Source organism: Erigeron canadensis, chromosome 3 (genome assembly GCF_010389155.1).
Source record: "Erigeron canadensis isolate Cc75 chromosome 3, C_canadensis_v1, whole genome shotgun sequence".
Lineage (NCBI taxonomy): Eukaryota > Viridiplantae > Streptophyta > Magnoliopsida > Asterales > Asteraceae > Erigeron > Erigeron canadensis.
This window is the reverse complement of record NC_057763.1, coordinates 32330679-32354108: the sequence shown is the minus strand read 5'-3', so window position 1 is coordinate 32354108 and position 23430 is coordinate 32330679. Positions and strand designations below refer to the sequence as shown.

At 35.3% G+C, this 23430-nt stretch overlaps 4 protein-coding genes across 6 annotated transcripts; 3 read left to right on the top strand and 1 right to left on the bottom strand.

Moving 5' to 3' along the window:
* The first annotated feature begins 176 nt into the window (after positions 1–176).
* LOC122590743 (mitogen-activated protein kinase 19-like) lies at positions 177–6855 on the top strand. The gene is made up of 10 exons (XM_043762919.1): positions 177–663; positions 1504–1912; positions 2012–2139; positions 2232–2291; positions 2552–2701; positions 3296–3451; positions 3530–3741; positions 3830–3931; positions 6033–6199; positions 6290–6855. The coding sequence occupies exons 1-10, from the start codon at positions 637–639 to the stop codon at positions 6664–6666; spliced, it is 1788 nt and encodes a 595-aa protein (XP_043618854.1). The 5' UTR covers positions 177–636; the 3' UTR covers positions 6667–6855.
* Positions 6856–7461: 606 nt separating this feature from the next.
* LOC122592459 (receptor-like serine/threonine-protein kinase At1g78530) lies at positions 7462–9683 on the top strand. The gene is made up of 5 exons (XM_043764694.1): positions 7462–7868; positions 7992–8330; positions 8579–8830; positions 9276–9409; positions 9492–9683. The coding sequence occupies exons 1-5, from the start codon at positions 7733–7735 to the stop codon at positions 9681–9683; spliced, it is 1053 nt and encodes a 350-aa protein (XP_043620629.1). The 5' UTR covers positions 7462–7732.
* On the bottom strand, positions 9661–11568 carry LOC122592461 (fatty-acid-binding protein 3, chloroplastic). Of its 2 annotated transcripts, none has more exons than XM_043764695.1 (5): positions 11330–11568; positions 11111–11212; positions 10818–10973; positions 10530–10744; positions 9661–10005 (listed from the first exon to the last, which is right to left on the bottom strand). In XM_043764695.1, exons 1-5 carry the CDS (start codon positions 11520–11522, stop codon positions 9847–9849), a joined length of 825 nt encoding a protein of 274 aa, XP_043620630.1. In that variant the 5' UTR covers positions 11523–11568; the 3' UTR covers positions 9661–9846. The 2 variants fall into 2 exon arrangements, with proteins under 2 accessions (XP_043620630.1, XP_043620631.1); XM_043764696.1 differs by having other exon boundaries at positions 11111–11209.
* A 1929-nt stretch (positions 11569–13497) lies between these two features.
* On the top strand, positions 13498–16017 carry LOC122592462 (glucan endo-1,3-beta-D-glucosidase-like). 2 transcript variants are annotated; one of them, XM_043764698.1, is made up of 5 exons: positions 13498–13556; positions 14922–15009; positions 15176–15204; positions 15435–15669; positions 15785–16017. In XM_043764698.1, the coding sequence occupies exons 2-5, from the start codon at positions 14955–14957 to the stop codon at positions 15808–15810; spliced, it is 345 nt and encodes a 114-aa protein (XP_043620633.1). In that variant the 5' UTR covers positions 13498–13556; positions 14922–14954; the 3' UTR covers positions 15811–16017. The 2 variants fall into 2 exon arrangements, with proteins under 2 accessions (XP_043620633.1, XP_043620632.1); XM_043764697.1 differs by lacking the exon at positions 13498–13556 and adding an exon at positions 14752–14821.
* Positions 16018–23430: the final 7413 nt, after the last annotated feature.

The following is a 23430-nucleotide window of genomic DNA, read 5'->3' as shown; positions in this document are numbered from 1 at the left end:
TTTAAAAAATTTTAAATCTATAAAAGCAAACCCCACCCCCTTTATTCACATTCTTTCTTTCCTTCTCTCTCTTTACATTTCTTTCTTCAAAAATCAGCCACATAAATATATAGCCGGCCAAAATTATTACTCGTTTTTTTTTTCAAAAAATAAAAAATAAAAAAATCTTGAAATCCAAAATCCAAAATCTCATCAGTAACCTATTTTAGCCTTACTCAAAATTCAACTTATAAATATATTAATCGATCTAATAATAACAATAACAGTGTTTTTGATATTAATTAATAAAAAATTAATTTTTGGAGTAAAGCTTTGTCGGTGGCGATATCTAATTAAACACTAATCTAATTAAATTAAATTAGGGTTAGGGTTTTGATTTTTATTTATTTTTTTCATTTTTGATAAAAATTAAGAGAATTGGATGAGTGAATATTATCTAGACATTTCTGAGGATTTTAGTTTGCTTATTCGTAGTCGCGGTAGGTGGGGCAAATGTGGATAATTTTTTTAAAATTTTAATTTCTTGATATTTAAAGAAATTAACTTTTTTTTTTTCTTTTTTGGGTTCTATTTTTGATTTGTGAGTTTTTCTTAAATTCATTTCTAAATTTGATTTTGTAAAAAGACAAAGTAAAGATGCAGCAGCAAGATCGGCGAAGAAAGGTATATAATTTATAATATATATACACATCTATAAGTAGCTTAGCTCTACTTATATGTATATATATATACATATATATTTTATATTATTATAGCTGTTTATTGTTTTATGTGGTGTTATATATATGGATGTATATATGTATATATTGAGTTTTGCTTAAAGTTTTGATCTTTAGGGATATTAAGGATGAGATTATTATTTTTGTATTATTTTAGTTAAGGTTGTTAAGGGATTTTGTGTTTTTAGAACTTAGATTAGATAGCAGTCAACTAGCTCAATTTTGGGTTAAATGTATATTTAAGTAAATTCTAGCTGGTTATAGGGGAATTGGTTTATGAGTCTCTGTTTCATAGTGATCTAAGTATCAGAAAAAGCCGGGGGAGCATTTAGATTTAATGGGGTTGACAAGTTTCAGGATTGTTATGATTTTCAATTCGATAGAACTATAGAAGTTTCGGGGAAACTTTTGATGTGAACACTTTTTTTTTTTCCTTTTTGTTTCTTTGCATGTTTCTGTTTCATATGTTAATTCAATATTGTTATGGGGTTGTAAAGATCCATACTTTTTATTAGTTTGCCTTCTTATTAAGTAACTGGTAGTTGAGCAATGTGGACATCTTTTGCTTTTTTGTGTGGTAACTAGTGGCATTTAAGGTGTAGGGTGTGCTGTCAGATGGGTGTGTGTGTGTTGCCCGAAAAGTAGGGGTGCATATATGCATATTCTGGTTGTATTTCTTGTTTTGTTCACGTTGTTTATAGTAATTTGTTGTGTTTGAGATCCATACCACTTTTATTTGACTTGATGACATGTGTAATCTGACCTCACGATGAATGCGGTGCAGAGTCCAAAAGACATTGAATTCTTTACCGAGTATGGCGAATCAAACCGATACAAGATCATTGAAATAATTGGGAAAGGAAGTTATGGAGTTGTTTGTGCAGCCGTTGATACACAAACAGGAGAGAAGGTTGCAATAAAGAAAATTACCAACATTTTTGAACATTCATCTGATGCTATTCGAATTTTGCGTGAGATTAAATTGCTTAGGCTTCTACGCCATCCTGATATTGTTGAAATTAAGCGTATCATGATGCCACCATCAAGACGGGACTTCAAAGATATTTATGTGGTATTTGAACTCATGGAGTCTGATCTTCACCAAGTCATAAAGGCCAATGATGACTTGACACATGAGCACCATCGGTTTTTCTTATATCAAATGCTACGAGCTTTGAAATATATGCATACAGGTAACCAGATCTCCTATTGATGTAATTTTGTGAGTGGAATTATGCTAGACTATACCATTTTCTTTGGAACCAAAACTGATGCGAGTTATATAAAATCAGCAAATGTGTATCATCGGGATCTGAAACCAAAGAATATATTGGCAAATGCAAATTGCAAACTCAAGATATGCGATTTTGGGTTAGCAAGAGCTGCATTTACGGATACCCCAACAACAATATTTTGGACGGTAGGTTATTTATCTATTTTTTACACATTATGTATTCAACAGTGTACTTTAATATGTCATCTTACTATCTATTTCTTTCAATAACATTATAGGATTATGTTGCAACAAGATGGTATAGGGCTCCTGAGCTATGCGGATCTTTTTATTCAAAGGTATAACTAGACTATATTGAGAGTCTTCTCCTAGAATATCAAAGATAAAATATTTTATGACAAATGACCAAGAGTTTCACGTATTATTGCTTTAGATTTTGGGTTCCTTGAATTGATCTTTTCAATTTCTCTTGGAAGTTGAGTTTTCGGTTGTTCAGGTAACCGTATCAGGGTCTGTGTCAATTTGTAGTCGGTTTGTTTGTTATCTTTAATATTGCCCCTATGATATTTCTCATTTTTTGTTGCTATCTTGATTGCAGTATACACCTGCTGTTGATATTTGGGGCATTGGATGTATATTTGCAGAAGTATTGACCGGAAAGCCACTCTTTCCTGGCAAAAGTGTAGTTCATCAGTTGGAACTTATCACCGATCTTCTTGGGACACCGTCACCAGATACCATTTCTAGAGTATGTTTCCTTGTATCCTCTCTGTGTTATAAAGTCAATAATATATTGTTTTATAAAATGTAGTTATATGTTAAAAGCTGTTTGAAACTTTTTATCTAGTTATTGCAACTTAATGCTGATTATTAGTTGATAGTTATTATTCCTCGACTAAAAAGTACTTATTTTGGATCTCTTTTCTTACACTATTTTAAGTGTTCTGACTGTTGTCAATATATGCTATTCATGTTATTATGAAAAGAAAGACAAGAACAAAGATGCATTGATGTTAGTTTTTGAAGTTTTAACAAACAATTTATAAAAAGTACTATCATAGTTGATAGAAAACAGATTTTCTTTTCTTTTAAAATTTGTAAATTAGGATCGTAGAAGAGTAATTTTTTGGTGGTTATTGTTGTGGTTACTAAGTTAACAAGAGTTTCTATATGCTTAACAGCTAATTATCTGATTATTACAATGTCAAACAGTAAACACACACATCTCTAACAGCCTTTTATATTCTACTGATGTCCTGATTCTGATTTACCAGCTCCTACTCGGTTTCAAAAAAAAAAAAAAAAAAAAAAATCTAACTACCGTATATATAACCTTGTGCAGGTTCGTAATGACAAGGCAAGAAAATACTTGACCGATATGCGTAGAAAGAAACCTGTGACGTTTTCTGAGAAGTTTGTAAATGTTGATCCGTTGGCATTACGGCTATTGCAAAGGCTGTTAGCGTTCGATCCAAAGGATCGACCTACTGCAGAGCAAGTATGTTTTATTGTTGATTCAAGGCTTAATTGTTCTCTCTTTAAGTAGCTAGCTGAATTATTCAGCATGTGTTGTTAGGCACTGGCTGATCCTTACTTCAAGGGACTTTCGAAGGTCGAGAGGGAGCCTTCATGCCAGTCATTCTCAAAGTTGGAGTTTGAGTTTGAAAGGCGAAGAGTAACAAAGGAGGACATTAGAGAATTGATATTCCGAGAGATTCTTGAATACCACCCTCAGTTGCTTAAAGATTATATGGCTGGGAACGATCGCACAAACTTTCTTTATCCCAGGTTTTTAATAGTATTCGGTTTTTATTTGTTGTTAGCTATCTTTTCTATTGGGTTCTTCTTTGGTTTAACATGTTTTTGATTTGTGCAGTGCCGTTGGTCAATTTAGGAGGCAGTTTGCATATTTAGAGGAAAATGTTGGGAAAAGTGGACCTGTTATACCTCCTGAGAGGAAGCATGTTTCCGTCCCTAGGTAAGATTGCTATAGTTTACCATTCGATCAACTTGCTGGTATTAGGATCTATTCTTGAATTTTATTTGGTCCATATTAGTTGTTTGGATGTGCATTTTGAAAGTGAGGATATGATCTTCATTAACTGAATGATGTATCAAATGAGAAGCTGGTAATAGAATATGCTGTAGAATGTTTAAAATTGTGATAATCAGATGCGTTTGTGTTTGGAAAATATAGAACATTACCAAAACCAAGGTTATTGCGATTAATGGTGACACTTTCATTAATTGGGATCAAGTCTCTCAAATTAGGATAATCCTGGCCTCCTGGGTACATGTTAGCCGTTTCCTAGCAGCATTATCTAAGGTCTATGAGTCTATCTTAAGTTGCTCCCAAACCAAATGCTCAAGGAGAATGGTGGTATACGTGTGCAAGTTTGCTAGCCTTAAATGGAAAGTACTTTCTATTTCTAGGAAAATCTGGTCCAGTTTTGGTTCTTGACGATAATCAGTTTCTGCAAATAGCCTGAACAGTTGGTTTCTAAATAACTTTACAAGTTACAACTAAGAACATGGCTGGATATAATGGGTATTGGTTTGCCGGTTTGGTTTGATTTGAGTCGAGATTAGCTTTTGCACAGTGTTGTCAAAGGCGCTCGCCTGGTCCGCCTAGGTGCAGTGCGACGGCGAGGCGCACCTAGGCCGCCTGAAAACCTAGGCACAGGCGTACATGCAAATCAGGCGTTCAAAAACCTAATCTTACCCGGTCAAACGATGGTCAACGGTCAAAGTTGACCGGATCTGCCTCACAACAGGTCTGGAAATCGGATCTTGTGGCGAGAGAGGGTGGTGGATGGTCGCCGGTCATCGATGATGGTGGCTGTTGTGGATAATATGGTTGTTAGGGTTTGAATGTGGGAGATGGAACAAGGAAGAGGGATACTAGAATAAAGAGAGTGAGAGAGAGGGAGAGTGACAACCAACTGTTTTTTTTTCTTGGAAATAGCCAGTACTGTTTTTTTTTTTTTCTTGGGACGTTTATTGGGCAACTTGTTTTCTTTTTTTTTTATTATTATTTTTTTAACAGAGTACATAAACAACTAGATATTGCAATTTATTACTCTCTTCTACACTTTACAACCACTCTTTGACCTTTCACATTATTATTATTATTATTATTATTATTTTTTATTTTAATTAAATTATTATTATTATTATTATTATTATTATTATTATTATTATTATTATTATTATAAATTATTATACCAAAATCCCACTGAAATTTCGGTCATTGGTAACATAGGTTTAAACAATTTGTGGTAAACTTTTTGATTGAATGCATTATAGGTTATTTAGATGGTATTTACTAATTTGAAAGACATTTGGTTCGTTTTTTACTTTAGTGCGCCTTTTTTTCCGGGCGTGCGCTTTTTTTGCGCCTCTCGCCTTCGCCTCATTTAGGGTCTTTGCGCTTTGAGTTCGCCGTCGCTTTTGACAACTATGCTTTTGCACAAACCTCATGACCTCCCTACGAAATGAAGAAATTAGACATCGACTACTAATTTAATTGCAGATTTATCTTGTATGTTCAAATCCTCTTTGTATTGGAAAATATGGATTTTGAAGTTAGTGAATAGAAACATGACATGCATAGTTAGAAGTACCTCCCAATCCCATTTTCATTTTTGAGGTATAAGGGTCTCAACTTGACTTGCTATTTCACTCGACTATCATTATTGTTTACATCAGAATATTGTTTAGATGTAGATCACCTAGAAGTTTGGAGGGTTGTAGTTGGGTGCACTGAATCACTGATGTACGACTCGAGCCTTCTATTATAAAGTTTGCATCTTTTATATGTAAATTTGTTGTAAGAGAATCACAGTGAAGTGAACATTATTAAGCCTTTGACAACATCTAGCCATCCAGGGCCTATAAAGAAGATATTTTTCAGGAAATATCAAAAGAGGTGAATATAGATATGGAAGATGACATGGCTAAGCTAAAAGTGTATTTTGCTTTAAACATATTGATTTTTTTGCAACAAAATCAGATTTGCATTTTGCTTTCTTAGATTCTAAATGGCATTGATTAACCTTTTTATGTTTTTGTACACTCAGGTCTACAATTTCTTCAAGTATGACTGCTCCCAAGCTGCAGCAATGTTTGGCTGCATTTGAGAACAGACCAATGGTGGAGAGCGTGTCGAATGGTGGTGGTAGGGTTGCAGATGCAACTGGAAACATTTTTCATGCCGCTGCTAGACCACCCCCTAGGATGCCCAAAGGTAAGTAATGTTTTCAATTGCCTTCGAGCTATACCAAGTCATGTGAAACCTGGGTGTTGATGTATTGTTTTTCTTTAAAAATACGATCAGGAAGAGTAGTGGGTCCGGTTCTTCCCTTGGAAGGTAGCAGAGACATGAAAGATGAGTATGATCCACGGGTAGTGGTTAGAAACACAGTCGGTCTTTCGCCACATTATGCATATAGGGGCAACAGTGGGAATCAAGGGAAGATTAATGGGACAGAAGGCGATAGGGATTCATCTTCTTTGGTTAAACAGCAGCCAACAGCAGGGAAGTTGTCACCAGGGCTGGTCAACAGTAACCCGTATTACAACCAACCACATGGTCAACAGCCAATTGATGCCAAGTTCATGCAGCCCCAATCTCAATTTGGTGTGGCAGGAGCAGCAGCAGTTGCTGTTGCTTCTCATAGAGAAGTTGGTGTTGTTCATATGGGATTATCATAGAGGTGATCGTTTGCGGCTCTTCCACTTTCTTGATTTTTCTTACATTTTAGTTTAAAGTGTTGTTTTAGTTGCTGTATATTGTACTTGTTTTTTAGCTTTGAAATAAGCAAATACTGAAATAAATTGTTTGTATCAACGCATGGAATGGAGTGATCTACTGTTGGCTAAAAAAGTCTATCTTTAAAACCAGTCAAGAGCCATCCTTATTTTTGAACTTTTGAACTTTAAAATAGTTGCATATGAAAACTAAAGAGGAAATCAAATGCTGAAAATATGTTTACACGCACATTAACCATCTATACCGGTTACTGATCTAATAATCAAGAACATTGAAAATACTCGTACTTGATAAAGAAATGTCAACTCGCCAGACATGTTAGGAGAGAAGTTTGAAACATGTGAAAGTCATTGAAAGTACTAGCTTTGTTGACAAAAAAGCCCAAACTTTGTTGCAAATATAATGATCCTACCCGACTTCTACCAAAATCACTTCAAAACAACAGCTGTTCTTTAAATAAAAGTATATGTAAACAACCAGCAACTAGAAGCTTTTCACATGTCTCAAGTACTCCCCCCTTTATTGGAAAAAAAGGGCCACTTTCATCTATATGATTAAAGTTAATGCCAACATCAACTAGTACTATAGTTCCATACGGCTCGACTTCATTCGTGACCAGACCCGACATGTGTCGGTTAACATGATCCCACAAGCCACAATGTGACACAAAAACGTCAAATAAGTATACAGTGAAACTACATAAGGTCATTACCTTTTTCTTTATGCAACATCATTTACACATATACCTCAGCAAGTTTTCACCTTCTCTTTAACAAATAGTTTTCTTAAATCATAAGAAGTTCATCCAATTTCTAGTGTCAAAGGTGTAAGATAACAAATGGGACCCTTTGAAGTCTGAAACTAGACGAAAGTCAGAAAAAATGAGTTTTAAGTCCCACATTTGAATTCATGAGCCATACTATAATATTTAAATTTCCATGCCTATCACATAATCTTGTTTTGGTTGATACTGCTTAAAAATATTTATCTTGGTGCTACCAAAACGACATGGGTAATTCTCGGTTTCTGGGACTATACATCACAATATGTGTACTAGCTTTTGTTATCTCAAAGATCATTATAGCAATGCTTTGCTATAGACGATGGAAACGAAAGCAGTTGGTGATTCAAGATAGCTTCTCTGGTATTACCTTCTTGTTTTTTTTTTTTTTTTTTTGCTGTATCATTATATAAGTATACATTTTTTCTTTTATATGTATTTTTGCTGTTTTCAGCTTGACATATTTTGATGTGCATGCATACCCAGGTGGAAAATTGGTGTTGTTTAGATCAACAAAGATAAAGTCCCTAAAATCGAACATTTTCTTGAAAAAGACTATGAATCTGACCAGCAAGGATAGAATAGGATCTGGAGGGTATGGCACAGTTTATAGACTGACAATAAACGACTCGATGTCTTTTGCTGTGAAAAAGCTAAGCAGAGACACTACAGAGCATGATCGAGGTTTTGAGAGAGAGCTGGAAGCCATGGGAGATATAAAGCATCGTAATATTGTTAGTCTTTATGGTTATTACAGCGCGCCCAATTTCAATCTGCTGATATATGAGTTGATGCCTAATGGAGGTTTGGACTCATTACTACATGGTATGGGTCTATACAGTTTGACTTCAAATCTTTAACTTTCTAATTGTGAATCATATGAAATTAGTTATGCCTGCATAAGTAAAATTTTGTTTTCTATTATCATGCTACGTTACTAGTTTTGATTTTGTCATCGTAATCTCTCAAGTAATGTAAAATTTTACTTGAAGTTTGAAGTTAAGTTTAGTTCTTTGACTTCAAAAGTCAAATAGGCATGTGTTGATTGTTTACATTGATAATGAATGATGTAGGAAGAACGATGGACATGGTCCTAGACTGGGATGCAAGATACAAAATAGCAGTAGGTGCTGCAAGGGGAATATCATATCTTCATAATGATTGTATTCCTCATATTATTCATAGAGATATCAAATCGAGCAACATTTTGTTAGACGGAAACATGGAGGCTCGAGTTTCTGATTTTGGGTTAGCCACACTAATGGAGCAAGACAAGACTCATGTCTCCACTTTAGTAGCCGGGACTTTTGGATACTTAGCCCCTGGTATGATCTCAATAAATCTATCATCAACTCGTAAAAACTATGTGCGGATATGATGAAAGGAGGCAAGCTGGGTCGGGCGGGTTAGTCAACAGGTCAAAAGGGGTTAGGCACAAGTCATATATTGGTAACGGCCGAAATAGGCTGGATGATCGAGGTTGACCCACAAACAGTTCTAGATTCCTTTTATGAATGACTAATTCGTAATTATCTATAGTTACAAAAAACAATATTTGTACTATAGCAATCCAGCTATAGATATATAAAATGATTTGGCAGGTTGTCGCATTTTAAAACTTGTCTTCGGATGGTTTGAAGTCTTCAACCCATCGGACCCATTTCCCTCTTTAACTGTATATAATTTAAATTTAACCCATTTGAAATAGCACGTAGTCGTAAGTAAATGAGTTGAAACTGTTTTTATTTAAGGGAATACTTTTGCTTTCAGAATATTTTGACACCGGAAGAGCAACAACAAAAGGGGATGTATATAGTTTTGGTGTTGTTTTACTGGAGCTTTTAACTGGGAGAAGACCAACAGATGAAGCATTTATCGAGGAGGGAACTAAGCTTGTAACATGGGTAAGTCTTTAAAGTCAATGTTCTTGCGTATTTTTATATGTATTAAGTGATTTAGTAATCCTAAAGTATTATGTCACGACAGGTGAAAGCAGTAGTTAACGATAAGAAGGAAGAATATTTTCTTGATAACAGATTAGAGTGCTACCCAATAGATGAAATTAACGATGTATTTATGATAGCACTAATGTGCCTAGAAACAGATCCATCCCAAAGACCAAACATGTCAGAAGTTGTAAAGATGCTAGAAAAGATTAAACCGGATCACATTGTTTGATTCATTATCATGGTCACGACTTTTATGTTGGAAATTTTACAAGCATGAAGCCAAAGTTACATTTATTCAAGAAAACATAAAAGGACTCGTTTCATGAAGTCAAGCTGTAGCTGAAAGAAGCCAAGCCATAGCTAAGTGTAGATATCTGCCGCTTACCCCGAGTTCATTTTAGAGTTGAAGCCAAGCCCTTGCTAACTGAAGCTTTTAAGGTAGGAGAAACGGGAGCCCGTCCAAAAAACACGTCAAATAAAGAGAGTGTCACATTTTGTGACTCAATTGTAGCTTCTGAAGCCGATGGAATCCCTTCGGCTGATAAGTGAATCTGTGCGCACACCATATTGTAAGTTCACGACTCGTGTTCAGTGGTAACAGTTTTAACCCGTTTAAATATAAATGGGTCAGTTGGAATGTGTTTAATATTAAACGGGTTAGATAAACTATTCTTAATCTAAAAGTAGAACCGGGCAAAGTTGAACAATGCAGAAGGTATGAACGTTGCCCAAATACTGTTTGTAATGCATTAAACCTCCAATGCCTAATTCATCTGTATTTGAAGATTCAAATCATTCTTGTAGTTATACACTTATACTGTTTTGTAAGACATATCCTATTCATTATTGCTAACTTATTTTCAAAATTGAACAAAGTACCTTTTCACGGATCAACCCAACCTGGCTCGGCACATTTGATATCTACTTAAAAAAAATGATGCGGAGTATATTTCAACCCAAACCTGTTTTGGCCTGTTACCCAGTCCCCCCACCATCTGGACTCCATTACCAGCATTAACAGTTGTTCATCACCAACTAGTATCATTTAGTAAAGGTAAAGTATGGTCAAACAAACCAGCATTTTGGAGGGGTCAACCCAAGTTAAGAATATGGAAGTTCCCTTCTTTAATGGCCGTCCTTGAAAGATACCACGGAATGTAGCTAGAGCTGTTTGGTCAACAGAAGTGGGCGATTTAATTCTTGGCGATATGGCTTCATCTAATGCATCCCAGAATGTTTTTCCATCAACATCTCTCACTAGAACTATTTGTAATGATTTCTCTAGAGGAGCTGCATTTCCATAACCATGTAAGCATTTCAATCTTAACTATCTAATATTAAGACACAAACAAACTTATATTACCCTGATAAATTAAGTCAAACAAAGACGAATCGTCTTGAATATCAGATGCCGTTCGTCCTTTCCATTCCTGTAAGTTATCCAAGATAGCAGGATCCAGGTAAAGCCCAGCCGCATAGACCTTAACGCCAATTATCGCAAAAACCTTTTCTCTGAATCCTATGGAGGACACAAAATCTACTTTTAACGATCATATCGGAATAACAAAGTACAATGACACATATGGAACATCTGCATAAGTACATTGCTAACTCATACACCTATCCTAAAATGGAAATGATGATTTAGAGGTTAACCTGTTCCAATCAAAGATAATGAACTTGAGCAACCAGGAAGATTCAATAATGTCTGAAATTTTACATTAGTAGCAGGCTCTTCTGCATATTCTGTTTTTCCTACTATACATACATGATCACAAACAGACACACAAAACACAACAAATTTGTCAAGATTTCATATGGGCATATGCATTTCTGAACAATTTGCATAGAAGATAAAGGAAAAAGTAAACTAACCTGAAAAAGCAGCAGCCTTTGTGGAAAATGAAGCTGTAAACTTTTGCAAAGAGACATTGTTTGATGGAATTCTGATTCTTTCAGGAAAATGTGCAGTATTTCTAGTGTTTGAATTTGGATTTGGAAATACAAATTTGTTGTGTGGCAGAAGCCACATTGATCTGGGAATTGCTCCAATGCCTAATGCCGTCATTGTCTTTCTGTTAGTTTCTCGATCAGTACAAAAAATTTATATATATGCTAGTACTAGTTAAATATTCAACACTTCAATTCCTATCTATATTAACAGGGCCCCCAAGATTTTAAATATGTGGATATGGTTTTCTGTTTTTATTTTTATTCAAATCTTTTAATGATAAAACAAAATTGCTGTCAAATACTAGTGTGGTAGTTATAAAAAAGAAAAGGGTCTTCTTTTGGGATGCAAAGGAGACGATCTTGGGATGAGCCGAGTGGTGTGGGACATCATGACATGTACATATAAACGGAGACCGAGGGATCAAATTTCACCTCATGTCCCTTTTAATCATAGTGGTACGTGATTTACATTCTCTCATCTCATGTTGGTCATGGAAGAGGAGTGGTGGGTGGAAAACCGATAATGGGTCGGTAACTCCTTTTAAGAAAATTTAAATCAAGATTCAAGGTAAAGGGAAATGGGAAGGTTATGATTGCTTTTATGTATAAAAGTTTGTTCTTGATCAACATCATTTATGTGTTCAATACAAAGAACATGGAATTCCTAATTTACCTAGGGAGATAAACTTAAACCTTTTTTCATTTACTAATCTAGCTAGTAAAGATTTAAGTATAATAAGCCAATTAGCGTAAAATCCCTTCAAAAAAATAAAAAAGATTTTAAATATAATGGTTCGTTAAATTTATTTTTCAACATTCTTTGAAGGGAAAGACGAAAGTTCTATACGAGTGGTAATTAACAAGCCAACAACTTCTTTGATTTTGTCTTATTTATAAACATAAACTTTGCATTGATCATCTTGACCATGTGCTTGGTTTTAATACAGGTTATTGTTCCAAAATCGCAAATCTTGAGCTTGCCATATGCATTTGGGAATAAGTTTCAGCTTTAATCTCAATTATACACATTTCCAAATTACATTTAATTTGCAACAGTTTTACTTCCTAACATTATTTTAAAGCATATTGAATTTGCATAAGAGAAAGAACCAAATGGGATTTGTAAGTAAAATTCATAATCGTTGGCCTTTATGACTTTCGAAAGATTAGATTCTATGAATTGAATGATGGATCGGTACTTGTAGCAACTAAGTGGGACTAAAATACCCCTAAAATGGAAACAAGGTTTCTGATAATAATAAGGTTTCCTTTAGAATTAGATTTGTTTATATAAAGAGACAATGTTATTCAACCCTGTCATTAAAAAGAAAAAAAAAGAGATTATATATATATATATACACACACTAGGGACCCTTATTTTGAGAACGCATTTTTTTGTAAAAACCGTAAGAACCCTTAAATTTCTTATTGGATCACATGTTTTTTTTTTGTTCATTCACATGTGAAACGTCATAAAAACATATGTTGTAGAATAATTTTTTTTTTTAAAACCTTATATATAGTCGTTTATCACATGTGAACAAAAAACGTGATCAAATGCACTCACTAGTTCACAAAAGGCTATTTTGAAGGTTTCTTAAAAAAGTTTCTTTTACAACATACATGTTTATATTATTTCACATGTGAATGAACAAATACATATTTTAAGAGTTCTCATAATTCTTAAAAAAAATGGTTCTCAAAAAAAGGAAACACTATATATAGTAATATACTCCATATTATTATTGTTGTTGTCAATACAAGAGGTGCTTTTAAATTCGTTAGAAAATTTTAAATTTATTAAATACATGGAACAAGTTTCTTTAATTAGAACATATATTAGAAAAATCCAAATATAGAAAAAATCACAATATTCACATACATACATTTTAATATCAAAGATTGGATGTTGAGAATTTGATATGATGGCCCAATTTTGCGTTGTGTTAGTATAAAACTATACAAACTCAATACATTACATATTCCTAGCACTATTTTAGGACTAGGTATACATTGATCTTAATACGGAGTCATATCTATACATACCATAATTATATCTACACGCTAATATAAATACCTCTACACCATACATTCGAAAAGAATACTGATCGAGCTAAAGGCCGAGGCATTTGCTGTTGCGAGTTTTAAGGTAACTTTTTAAGCTCAAATATATCAAGTAATGGTTTATATATTTGCTTTTAAAGAATATGTTTCAAGTCGTAATTAAGGCTGTCTTTCCAATATGAGAAAATCGATTGTGTAGGGTACCAGATTATGTGAGGTTCGATACAATGAAGATGAATAATTTTTGTTCGATTGAATTCGAATCAATTAGTGCAATAAGAACTCAAAGACGACCAAGTGCCTCTAAAGTCAGAGGATTAATTTAAACTGCATACATAGCGTGAGATTTTACTATTTTGGCCAACTCTTTTTTAGCAATCGCCCCTCGTGATAAAAAAGTTTAGCATGTTTACGTTTTTCATCCTTACGTGAATATTGAACGGTTTTAGGCAAACCAATTTTTGGTAACCTATGTTTTAGTCAATGATGTTTGTAGTTTCTAATGGGGACCTTTAAGAATCAAGTCATGGCTTTGATTCTTACTTTCTTAGCGAGCAACCTAGCTCGGTAGCTGATCAGTATTACATGTGTACTATCTTTGGGAAAGGGGCGTACGGGTCTAAAGTGGATTCTGGGTTACCCAAAGACACGCCCTGTGTGTGTTCATCGACTCGATGCATTTGTTTTAGGAATAATACTCCTACACAAATGTTATGCAAAAATCATAAAATTAGATGTAGAATCCAATCTCCTCCTATGAAAATTGATGTAGAAGTCACATGGCTTGAACTAGTGCTTGTTTAGTTGTTTTAGATCTCCTAACTCACATGACCTAAAGTACCTTAATCTCTTTCTCCTTTTAAAGTACCTCAATTTCACCAATTCTATTGTGGATCTCAATTCATTTTGCCTTGGTTTTTTACACCCCAATCAAATGTTGTTTTCTTTAAAAAAATATATATTTTTTACAATTACTGATGGGTCACTGGCTCATCCGATCATGAGGAAACCTCATGGCCCAACATGAAACCTTTCTTTCGGTCATTGGTCCATTCTAATGTTATCCCCACTTCAATATCCTTTTAGGAATTTCTTAAATATATGTTATTATTTGTACAAAATCAAATAAAGTTACCATATGTAGACTAACATCCATGATATGGATCATGACCTGCATGTGCCCATAAAAATTAAATGTGATGCATACACAATGTTAAAAGTAGCTTCTTTTTTACAACTTGCAAGGGTGATGAGATCATGAGATAAAATACCACATTAAGAACCAGTTCTTTTATGCATTTGTTACATATCAAATTATCAACATAAAAGACCATTGGTACAAATAAAGCTGTAAAGTCTGAAATCTACAAATTCTTTTCTTTTTTTTTATAATTCTTATGCAAGAACCTCTCAAGACTTCCTTTATATACCTCTTTTTTTGCTCACATAGGTACAACTACAATAGGAGATCCTAATCTCATCAATGGCTAGAGTATTATGTGCTTCTGTTTTCATCCTTCTGCTTTCCATTCTTTCAGGTAATTTACCTTTTTGCCCCTGCTCCACAATTGCATTATGGGAACCCATCTCAGCTTTCTTGAATCTATCATTTTTTGAACACATTTTTAGATAAACTAATATACTCCCATGAATCTTGATTAAAGTTTAACTCTGTTTCTTCTTGTGAATGATCTTGCTTTGCAGTTGGATTTCTAAGAATGGGTCAAGCACAGGTAACTTAAACATTCAAGATTTCTTTTGTTACTATGTCATTAATCAAAATGTAATATTTTTTATCCCATTAGACCGAAAAAGGTTAGCTTTATACATGTCGACGTTTTTCTATCTAAATCTTAAAGCCTAAAGCATCTGTAACTACATTAAGCACAATAAAAAGCTAAAAATTAATGTAGGGTAATGTGTAACTAAAGTTGGCTATTTTGTTGAATTAATGGCATAACAGAAAACTTGGTGTGTGGCAAAACCATCATCTAGCGAGGCGACTCTATTAGAGAATATTAACTATGCTTGCTCAAAAGTGGACTGTAGTATCTTGCAAAGAGGCGGGTCTTGTTATGCGCCGGATAATGTGGTCAATCATGCATCCATAGCCATGAACTTATACTATCAGTCCCAAGGAAGAAACAGTTGGAACTGTCAGTTTAAGAACTCCGGTCTCGTTACAATGAGTGACCCAAGTAAGTGACCAACTTCAATTCAACCAAAAAAAGTTAAACCAAATTTCATATTACTAATATATATCTAGAAATTTCTTAACTTGTCATATCATTAAGATCTGCACCGTCTTTGCAGGTTATGGAGGCTGCACGTATAGCTGAAAGACGCCAAAGATGTTATTACAATAGATGAATATTTCTATTTAATTTCAAATATAGTTGCTAATTAACTAAGAATACGATGGGTTGAAATCAAAATTGTAAGCTTTATGAATACTTCTATTTAATTTCAGATATAGTTGCTAATTAACTTTTGGTTTTATTGTTAAGCTGTTTGCCCTGTTCAATCGCAAGCTTCAGAATTCAGAACTTTGTATACTTAAGTTTTTCTTTTGCACGATAAATTCTTGATATCATACTGAATAAAAGTAGAATAAGAGCAACCCATATTCTTGATATAAAGTGCCATGATGCACCTTGTAGTTCATATAAAAACATAAACTGGGGTGGCAGATTTGCACAATTGTACCTCATATGCCTAGCTCAATATGTCACAAAATCTAGTCAATCTCTTTATCGCAGAGAATGTCGTGTCTGTCTAATAACTTTTCAAGAATTCAAGATCACGTGCTAAAAATGAAACCTCTAAATCACGGTTAATAATAGATCATTCTTTTGCATAATGGAATAAAAGTTGAATCCTGTCATTCTTATTCGCAATCATGGTTTCACTAAACTGAAGTCTCATGTGCGCGGTATCTAAAAAAGCTAACAAAAATAAAAGTTTATCTAGAAAACAGAATTCAACAATTGAAAACAATGGATATGTTTGGCACAAAAGATTAGAGCTGGGGCTGTATCGTATAGATCTTGCAGGGCTCTTAGGAGCTTTTTGGGTCTGGGCTTTTTATCTTAAATGCATATCCAAATAGCGCTATCATTTTGAAAGGGACTTATTTATAAAAGTTCAAACTTTTAAGCTCCGAGAAGCCCCACACAGCCCTGACCAAACAGCCTCAACAACCTTATTAAGAATCAGTATTTGATTGAATAACAAGGTGTGACTATGGGATGCATTGACAAATCTTCATATCTACCTCTATCTGGTAAAACCACTGATAATATACGACTTCATCCAAAAAGCCACTCTTTAGTCTATGAATGAACAACTGACCCCCTATTATTTGTCATGCTAGCAATGTATGAATATATGATGTTTACATGTATGCAGAGGCGGCACCTGAAAATACATCTATGGGTTTGCTTTCTGGTCAATAAAACTTTTATAAAAAAATTACAAGTCATACTAGCAATGTATGTGGGCCCTTGTGTCTAGTACATGCTTGTGAAATTCGTATATGCATTTTTTTTTAAGTGTATGAACATGCTAAGATCTTAACATTGTAGGATTTCAGGCCCCAAATTCATTCGGAAACTCACTCAATATATATGTAAAATTGTAGAGAGGGGTTGTTGGAAATTTTATGTAATAACATAGAATATCCAAGTTAATAGATATGTTAAAAGGAGTTGAAAGAGTAATTAACTAATGTGAGTTTGTCTCATATTGGTAGAAGAATAAACATTAAGTGTGTTTATAAGGAGGAGTGTTGGAGGAATTATAATTCCTTATAAGGGGCTACACCCCAAGTGGGCTAGGAGGGTGCAAAGCACCCGACACGCCCGGGACCGGGGGCGATGAGGCGTAATGTGGCGTTTTAGTGGCGCTCGCATCGCCGCGAGCCGCTATTGAGCCGTCTTTATTTTTGGCTAGTTCGGTGTGGCTCGGTTATGGCTTACATGGCTCGATTATGGCTCAGTGGGTGGTTGTTTATGGCTCGGCCTTGCACCTGGCAGGACACTTGACTTAGTCTTAAGTGTAACACATGTTGTTTAACCATGCAAACCAACATGTGTCCCACTAAAACATCCACTAACCAGTTTATATGTATATAAACTATACTTAGTGGTGTGGTAGTTCAACAATAACACAAACACTCTCTCAATCTGGATTATCAACCAGAATTTCTTTCACTTTCTTCATTTTGTATTGTTCTTGAAGGTATAATTCCGGGTTGTGGTTAACTCCGGCAGTACAATCTGCTTTGGTTGTTGTACCCTCGGAAACTGTCGGGTTCACTTGGGTGGCCCGAAATCAGTTTTAAGGGACCTTGGTTTAACCATATCCTTAGTCCGTTTTTGCCTTTCTTTATGTTTCTGTTCTGTTATTTATTTTGCTTTCTTGTATTGTTTAGTAGTACTTAATTTACTTGTAATTTTATTATTGTAATTCGAATGTATCTTCAATAATATTGTTTTTTTTCTTGAATGGTGCTCCAACAATCTTAAAACTGAACTTTCTTTCTTCACCATTCTGTTAATTCGAATTACATAAATATGTTTTTCCAAAACTTTGTTATATACTTTTCTGTAAAGTTATTCATTTAATTAGTCTTTAATTTCTGCAAGTTTTTTAGTAAAACTTTGATTGTTCTATTTCAGAAATGGCTACTGAAATGAACTCCTCTACTAATGGAACTACTTCTTCTACCACCACCAACACCGTTGGTGCAAATGTTTCTCAATCTGTAGGACATACTGTCTCTACAAGCATGGGACCTTTAGTAGGTACCCAAGCTGCCCAAACTATGGCCAACCACTGTGAAAAACCAGAAAAGTTTTCTGGTAACAACTTCAAGATGTGGCAACCAAAGATGTTGTTCTATTTGACCACTTTGAATCTTGCGAGATTCCTAACTGAAACAGCACCTCAAATTCCTGAAGGTTCTACTGATGCTCAATCAGTAAGTGCTGTTGATGCTTGGAAGCATTCTGAATATCTATGCCGAAACTATGTGTTAAATAGCCATGTTGATTCACTGTATAATGTATTTTGCAAAATAACAACTGCCAAAGAATTATGGGAGTCTTTGCAAAAGAAATACAAAACCGAAGATGCCAGAACTAAAAAGTTCATAGTTGCAAGGTTTTTAGAGTTTAAAATGGTTGACTCTAAAACTGTTATGGCACAGGTTGAAGAATTGCAAATCATAATCAGTGAAATCTTATCAGAAGGAATGGTTCTTGGTGAAACATTTCAAGTTGCTTCCATGATTGAAAAGTTGCCCCCAAGTTGGTTGGATTTTAAAAATTACCTTAAGCATAAGCGAAAACCTATGACCGTTGAAGAGCTTGTTGTTTGTCTTCGAATTGAGGAAGACAATAGAGTTGCTCAAAATGGTGGTCATATTGAAGGTCTTGCTAAGGCCAACTTTGTTGAGCATGGCCAAAGTTCCAAAGAAAAAGGTAATTTCAAGGGTAAAGGGAAATGTCCTATTAAGAAGAACAAAGGAAAAAAGATGGATTTGAGTCCAAAGAATGGTGGTGTGAAGAAGAAGGTTAGTTTGTTCAAAGGGAAGTGCTACAATTGTGGTGAATCTGGTCACCGAGCTGATCAATGCAAGAATCCAAGGAAGGAAAGGGCAAATATGGTCGAAGATGACATGCCTCTTGCTGTTATGATTTTCGACCTCACGGCTAAGTTGGAAGAGGTCAATCTTGCCACCGATGGAATCAAAGGATGGTGGGTTGATACGGGTGCAACCCGTCATGTGTGTCCGGATAAGACTATGTTCCATAACTTGAAAGAAGTATCCGGTGAAGACAAGTTGTATATGGGAAATGCCGCCATCGCCGATATCAAGGGTGAAGGCGATGTGATCCTCAAGTGGACTTCGGGGAGAGAGCTCAAGTTAACCAATGTGTTGTATGTTCCCGAATTGCGCAAGAGTCTTGTGTCGGGTTGGTTGCTTAACAAGAATGGGTTTCGTTTAGTGTTTGAAAGTGATAAGTTTGTGTTAACTAAACGTGGTTTGTATGTTGGTCAAGGTTATGCCCTTACTGGGATGTTTAAGCTCAATGTTGTACCTATTAAGCAAGTGAATGAAAATGCTTCTACTTCCGCTTATTTGATTGAGTCTTCTAATATTTGGCATAATCGTCTTGGACATGTGAATTTTAATTCAATGCGTCGTTTAATTAAGTTAATTTGTATACCATCTTTTAACATTGATTCTAATTCTAAATGTCCAACTTGTGTTGAAGCTAAACAAACCACGAAATCTTTCAAATCCATTGAACGAAACACCGAGCCACTTGATTTAATCCATACCGATGTATGTGATTTTAGATCGATTCCCACTCGAGGTGGTAACAAATATTTCATTACCTTTATTGATGATTGTACAAGATATTGCTATGTATACTTGCTAAAGAGCAAGAATGAAGCAATAGATAAGTTTATCTTGTACAAAAATGAAGTTGAGAATCAACTCAACAAAAAGATTAAAAGATTAAAGAGCGATAGAGGAGGTGAATATGTTTCTCCTTTTGCTGAAATTTGTGCTCAAAATGGTATTATCCATGAGCAAACAGCTCCTTATCCCCCACAACAAAATGGCATTGCTGAAAGGAAAAATCAAATTCTTAAAGAGATGATGAATGCCATGTTAATAAGCTTGGGCTTAGGACAAGATATGTGGGGAGATGCAGTTTTATCAGCAAACTATCTTTTGAACAAAATACCTTTAAAAAAAAAGGATGTTACACCTTATGAGTTATGGTTTAATAGAAAATCATCCTATAAGTTCTTGAAAGTGTGGGGGTGTTTAGCAAAGGTGGTGGTTCCACCACCTAAAGTTCAAAAGATAGGACCAAAAATTGTTGATTGTGTATTCATAGGATATGCTAAGCATGGTAGCGATTGTGAATCCTCAAATCTTGTTGAACATAGTAGTGCATATCGGTTTCTAGTACATGAGTCTAAGAACCCAGAAATACACAAAAACAGTATACTTAAGTCAAGAAATGCTTTGTTTTTTGAAAATGTTTTTCCTCGTTTGGATCGAGGAAAAGCTTCTACATCAACTCCGGTTGATAAGATTGTTCCAGATGATCATCAAGAACAATCAGAGGAAGAAGAAGTAGAACCGCAAAGAAGCAAAAGGCAAAAGATTGAAAAATCTTTCTGGCCTGATTTTGTTTCTTATATGGTTATGAGTGAACCTCAAACATATCATGAAGCGGTTACTTCACAAGAAGCGCCTCAATGGAAAGAAGCCATCAAGAGTGAAATTGATTCTATTTTGAAGAATCATACTTGGGAATTAGTTCGTCTTCCACCTGGTTGTAAACCACTTGAACATCGTTGGATATTCAAGAAAAAGATGAAAGTTGATGGCTCTATTGATAAGTACAAGGCAAGACTTGTGGTCAAAGGATATAGACAAAAGAAAGATCTTGATTACTTTGACACATATGCGCCTGTAACTCGAGTAACTTCGATCAGATTGATGCTTGCGATTGCAGCATTGAGAAATTTGGAAATACGTCAAATGGATGTAAAAACCGCCTTTCTCAATGGTGAGCTTGATGAAGAAATATATATGGAACAACCTGAGGGTTTTTTCGCTCCTGGCCAGGAGGACAAAGTTTGTAAACTTGTCAAGTCTTTATACGGATTGAAACAAGCTCCAAAGCAATGGCACCAAAAGTTTGATCAAGTCATGCTCGACAATGGTTTCAGGATTAATGAGTGTGATAAATGTGTTTATGTCAAAGACATATCTAAGGGATAGTATGACATACTCATTGTGGGTAGTGATGATAGTATGATCAAATCTACCAAAGACATGTTAAAGGCGAGATTTGACATGAAGGATATGGGTTTAGTAGATGTCATTCTTGGAATGAAAATTACTCGAACCCAAGATGGTCTAGTGTTAAGTCAATCTCACTATGTGGACAAGATCCTTGAGAAATTCAGTCCCGAGGACTCAAGAGTCGCTCGATCTCCAATAGATACCACGCAACACCTATCGAAAAACAGAGGTGGAGATGTTGCTCAATTGGAGTACTCAAGGGTAATTGGCAGCTTAATGTATCTCATGACAAGTACTAGGCCTGACTTAGCCTATGTTGTTAGTAGGCTAAGTAGATATACTAGTAATCCTAGTTCGGGGCATTGGAAGGCTATGACTAGGTTACTAAGATACTTGAGATATACAAAGAATTATGAGCTGCATTTTGGTCGAGATCCAGCTGTATTGGAAGGATATAGTGATGCTAATTGGATATCCGATATAAAAGATTCCAAATCCACAAGTGGATATGTATTTACTCTTGGAGGAGCAGCTATAACTTGGAAATCGTCCAAGCAAACACTAATTGCTAGATCCACGATGGAATCTGAATTTATAGCATTGGATAAAGCTGGAGAAGAAGCAGAATGGCTACGACATTTCTTGGAATATGTTCCAAGATGGCCAAAGCCGTTAGCCGTTAACGGCTGTTTGTATACATTGTGATTGCCAATCGGCTATTGGTAGAGCTCAAAATACAATGTATAATGGAAAGTCAAGACATATTCGTCGTAGGCATAATAGTATAAGACAACTGCTCACAACAGGGGTTATCACTGTTGACTATGTGAGGTCAAAGGATAACTTTGTGAATCCGCTAACTAAAGGTTTAAGTAGTGAGGCAGTTTATAAGTCATCGAGAGGAATGGGGCTAAAGCCCATTGAGTAAATTTGTACGAAGGAAAACCTAACCTAGATGTAAATGGAGATCCAATGATCTAGGTTCAATAGGACAACCTAATTGTACGAATAAAGGAGGTCATTATGGGGGAGCACCCCAAACATCAAAGGGAGTTTATAGTCACTGTGGGGGGAGAACCCACCACAATAAAGTGAGTTGCAAATTTTCCTAGCCCATTCCTATCTCAAATCAGTGATATCATAGAGGTTAAGCTTATAGCTTTTAATGATTGTGAGCAATCACCTATGTTAGAGAGAAGTGTGGTCGCTTCGAATGGAATTGTGGGGGCGCAATTCCTAGAGCTCTCGCAGAACCAGGATAGTGTTCCATGACCATAACGGACACGAAAGTGAGGGGTTAACCAGACTAGGGAAAGTATTGTGTGATGTGCAATAACGTCTACGTAAAAGGAGTTAGTTCAAAGACATCAAGTTCTACTAACTGCTAAGAGACTAAGTGCACTCACAAAGGAAAGTTCAAAGGGTAACACCTACTTATCCTGCAATACTTGACTGTCGGGATTTATCTATAATAACCATATCTATTAATGTGGGGTATTGTTGGAAATTTTATGTAATAACATAGAATATCCAAGTTAATAGATATGTTAAAAGGAGTTGAAAGTGTAATTAACTAATGTGAGTTTGTCCCACATTGGTAGAAGAATAAACATTAAATGTGTTTATAAGAAGGAGTATTAGAGGAATTATAATTCCTTATAAGGGGCTACACCCGAAGTGGGCTAGGAGGGTGCGAAGCACCCGACGCGCCCGAGACCGGGACCGGGGGCGATGAGGCGTAATGTGGCGTTTTAGTGTCGTTTATGGCTCGGCCTTGCACCTGGCAGGACACTTAAGTTAGTCTTAAGTGTAACACATGTTGTTTAACCATGCAAACCAACATGTGTCCCACTAAAACATCCACTAACCAGTTTATATGTATATAAACTATACTTAGTGGTGTTTTTTGGTAGTTCAACAACACAAACACTCTCTCAATCTAGATCATCAACCAGAATTTCTTTCACTTTCTTCATTTCGTATTGTTCTTGAAGGTATAATTCCGGGTTGTGGTTGACTCCGGCAGTACAATCTGCTTTGGCTGTTGTACCTTGAGAAATTGTCGGGTTCACTTGGGTGGCCCGAAATCAGTTTTAAGGGACCTTGGTTTAACCACATCCTC

Excerpts from the sequence above, each read along its gene's own strand:
- LOC122592461 (XM_043764695.1), bottom strand. The coding sequence starts at position 11,522 with ATGACGGCATTAGGCATTGGAGCAATTCCCAGATCAATGTGGCTTCTG. Across the intron at positions 11,213-11,329 it reads AAAGGCTGCTGCTTTTTCAG|TAGGAAAAACAGAATATGCA; the intron begins GTTAGTTTACTT and ends ATGTATGTATAG. Across the intron at positions 10,745-10,817 it reads GTTTGACTTAATTTATCAGG|CTCCTCTAGAGAAATCATTA; the intron begins GTAATATAAGTT and ends ATGGAAATGCAG.
- LOC122590743 (XM_043762919.1), top strand. The coding sequence starts at position 637 with ATGCAGCAGCAAGATCGGCGAAGAAAG. Across the intron at positions 2,140-2,231 it reads CAACAACAATATTTTGGACG|GATTATGTTGCAACAAGATG; the intron begins GTAGGTTATTTA and ends ATAACATTATAG. Across the intron at positions 3,932-6,032 it reads AAGCATGTTTCCGTCCCTAG|GTCTACAATTTCTTCAAGTA; the intron begins GTAAGATTGCTA and ends TTGTACACTCAG.
- LOC122592462 (XM_043764698.1), top strand. The coding sequence starts at position 14,955 with ATGGCTAGAGTATTATGTGCTTCTGTTTTCATCCTTCTGCTTTCCATT. Across the intron at positions 15,010-15,175 it reads TCTGCTTTCCATTCTTTCAG|TTGGATTTCTAAGAATGGGT; the intron begins GTAATTTACCTT and ends CTTGCTTTGCAG. Across the intron at positions 15,670-15,784 it reads CGTTACAATGAGTGACCCAA|GTTATGGAGGCTGCACGTAT; the intron begins GTAAGTGACCAA and ends CCGTCTTTGCAG.
- LOC122592459 (XM_043764694.1), top strand. The coding sequence starts at position 7,733 with ATGGGTAATTCTCGGTTTCTGGGACTATACATCACAATATGTGTACTA. Across the intron at positions 8,331-8,578 it reads TTTGGACTCATTACTACATG|GAAGAACGATGGACATGGTC; the intron begins GTATGGGTCTAT and ends TGAATGATGTAG. Across the intron at positions 9,410-9,491 it reads GAACTAAGCTTGTAACATGG|GTGAAAGCAGTAGTTAACGA; the intron begins GTAAGTCTTTAA and ends ATGTCACGACAG.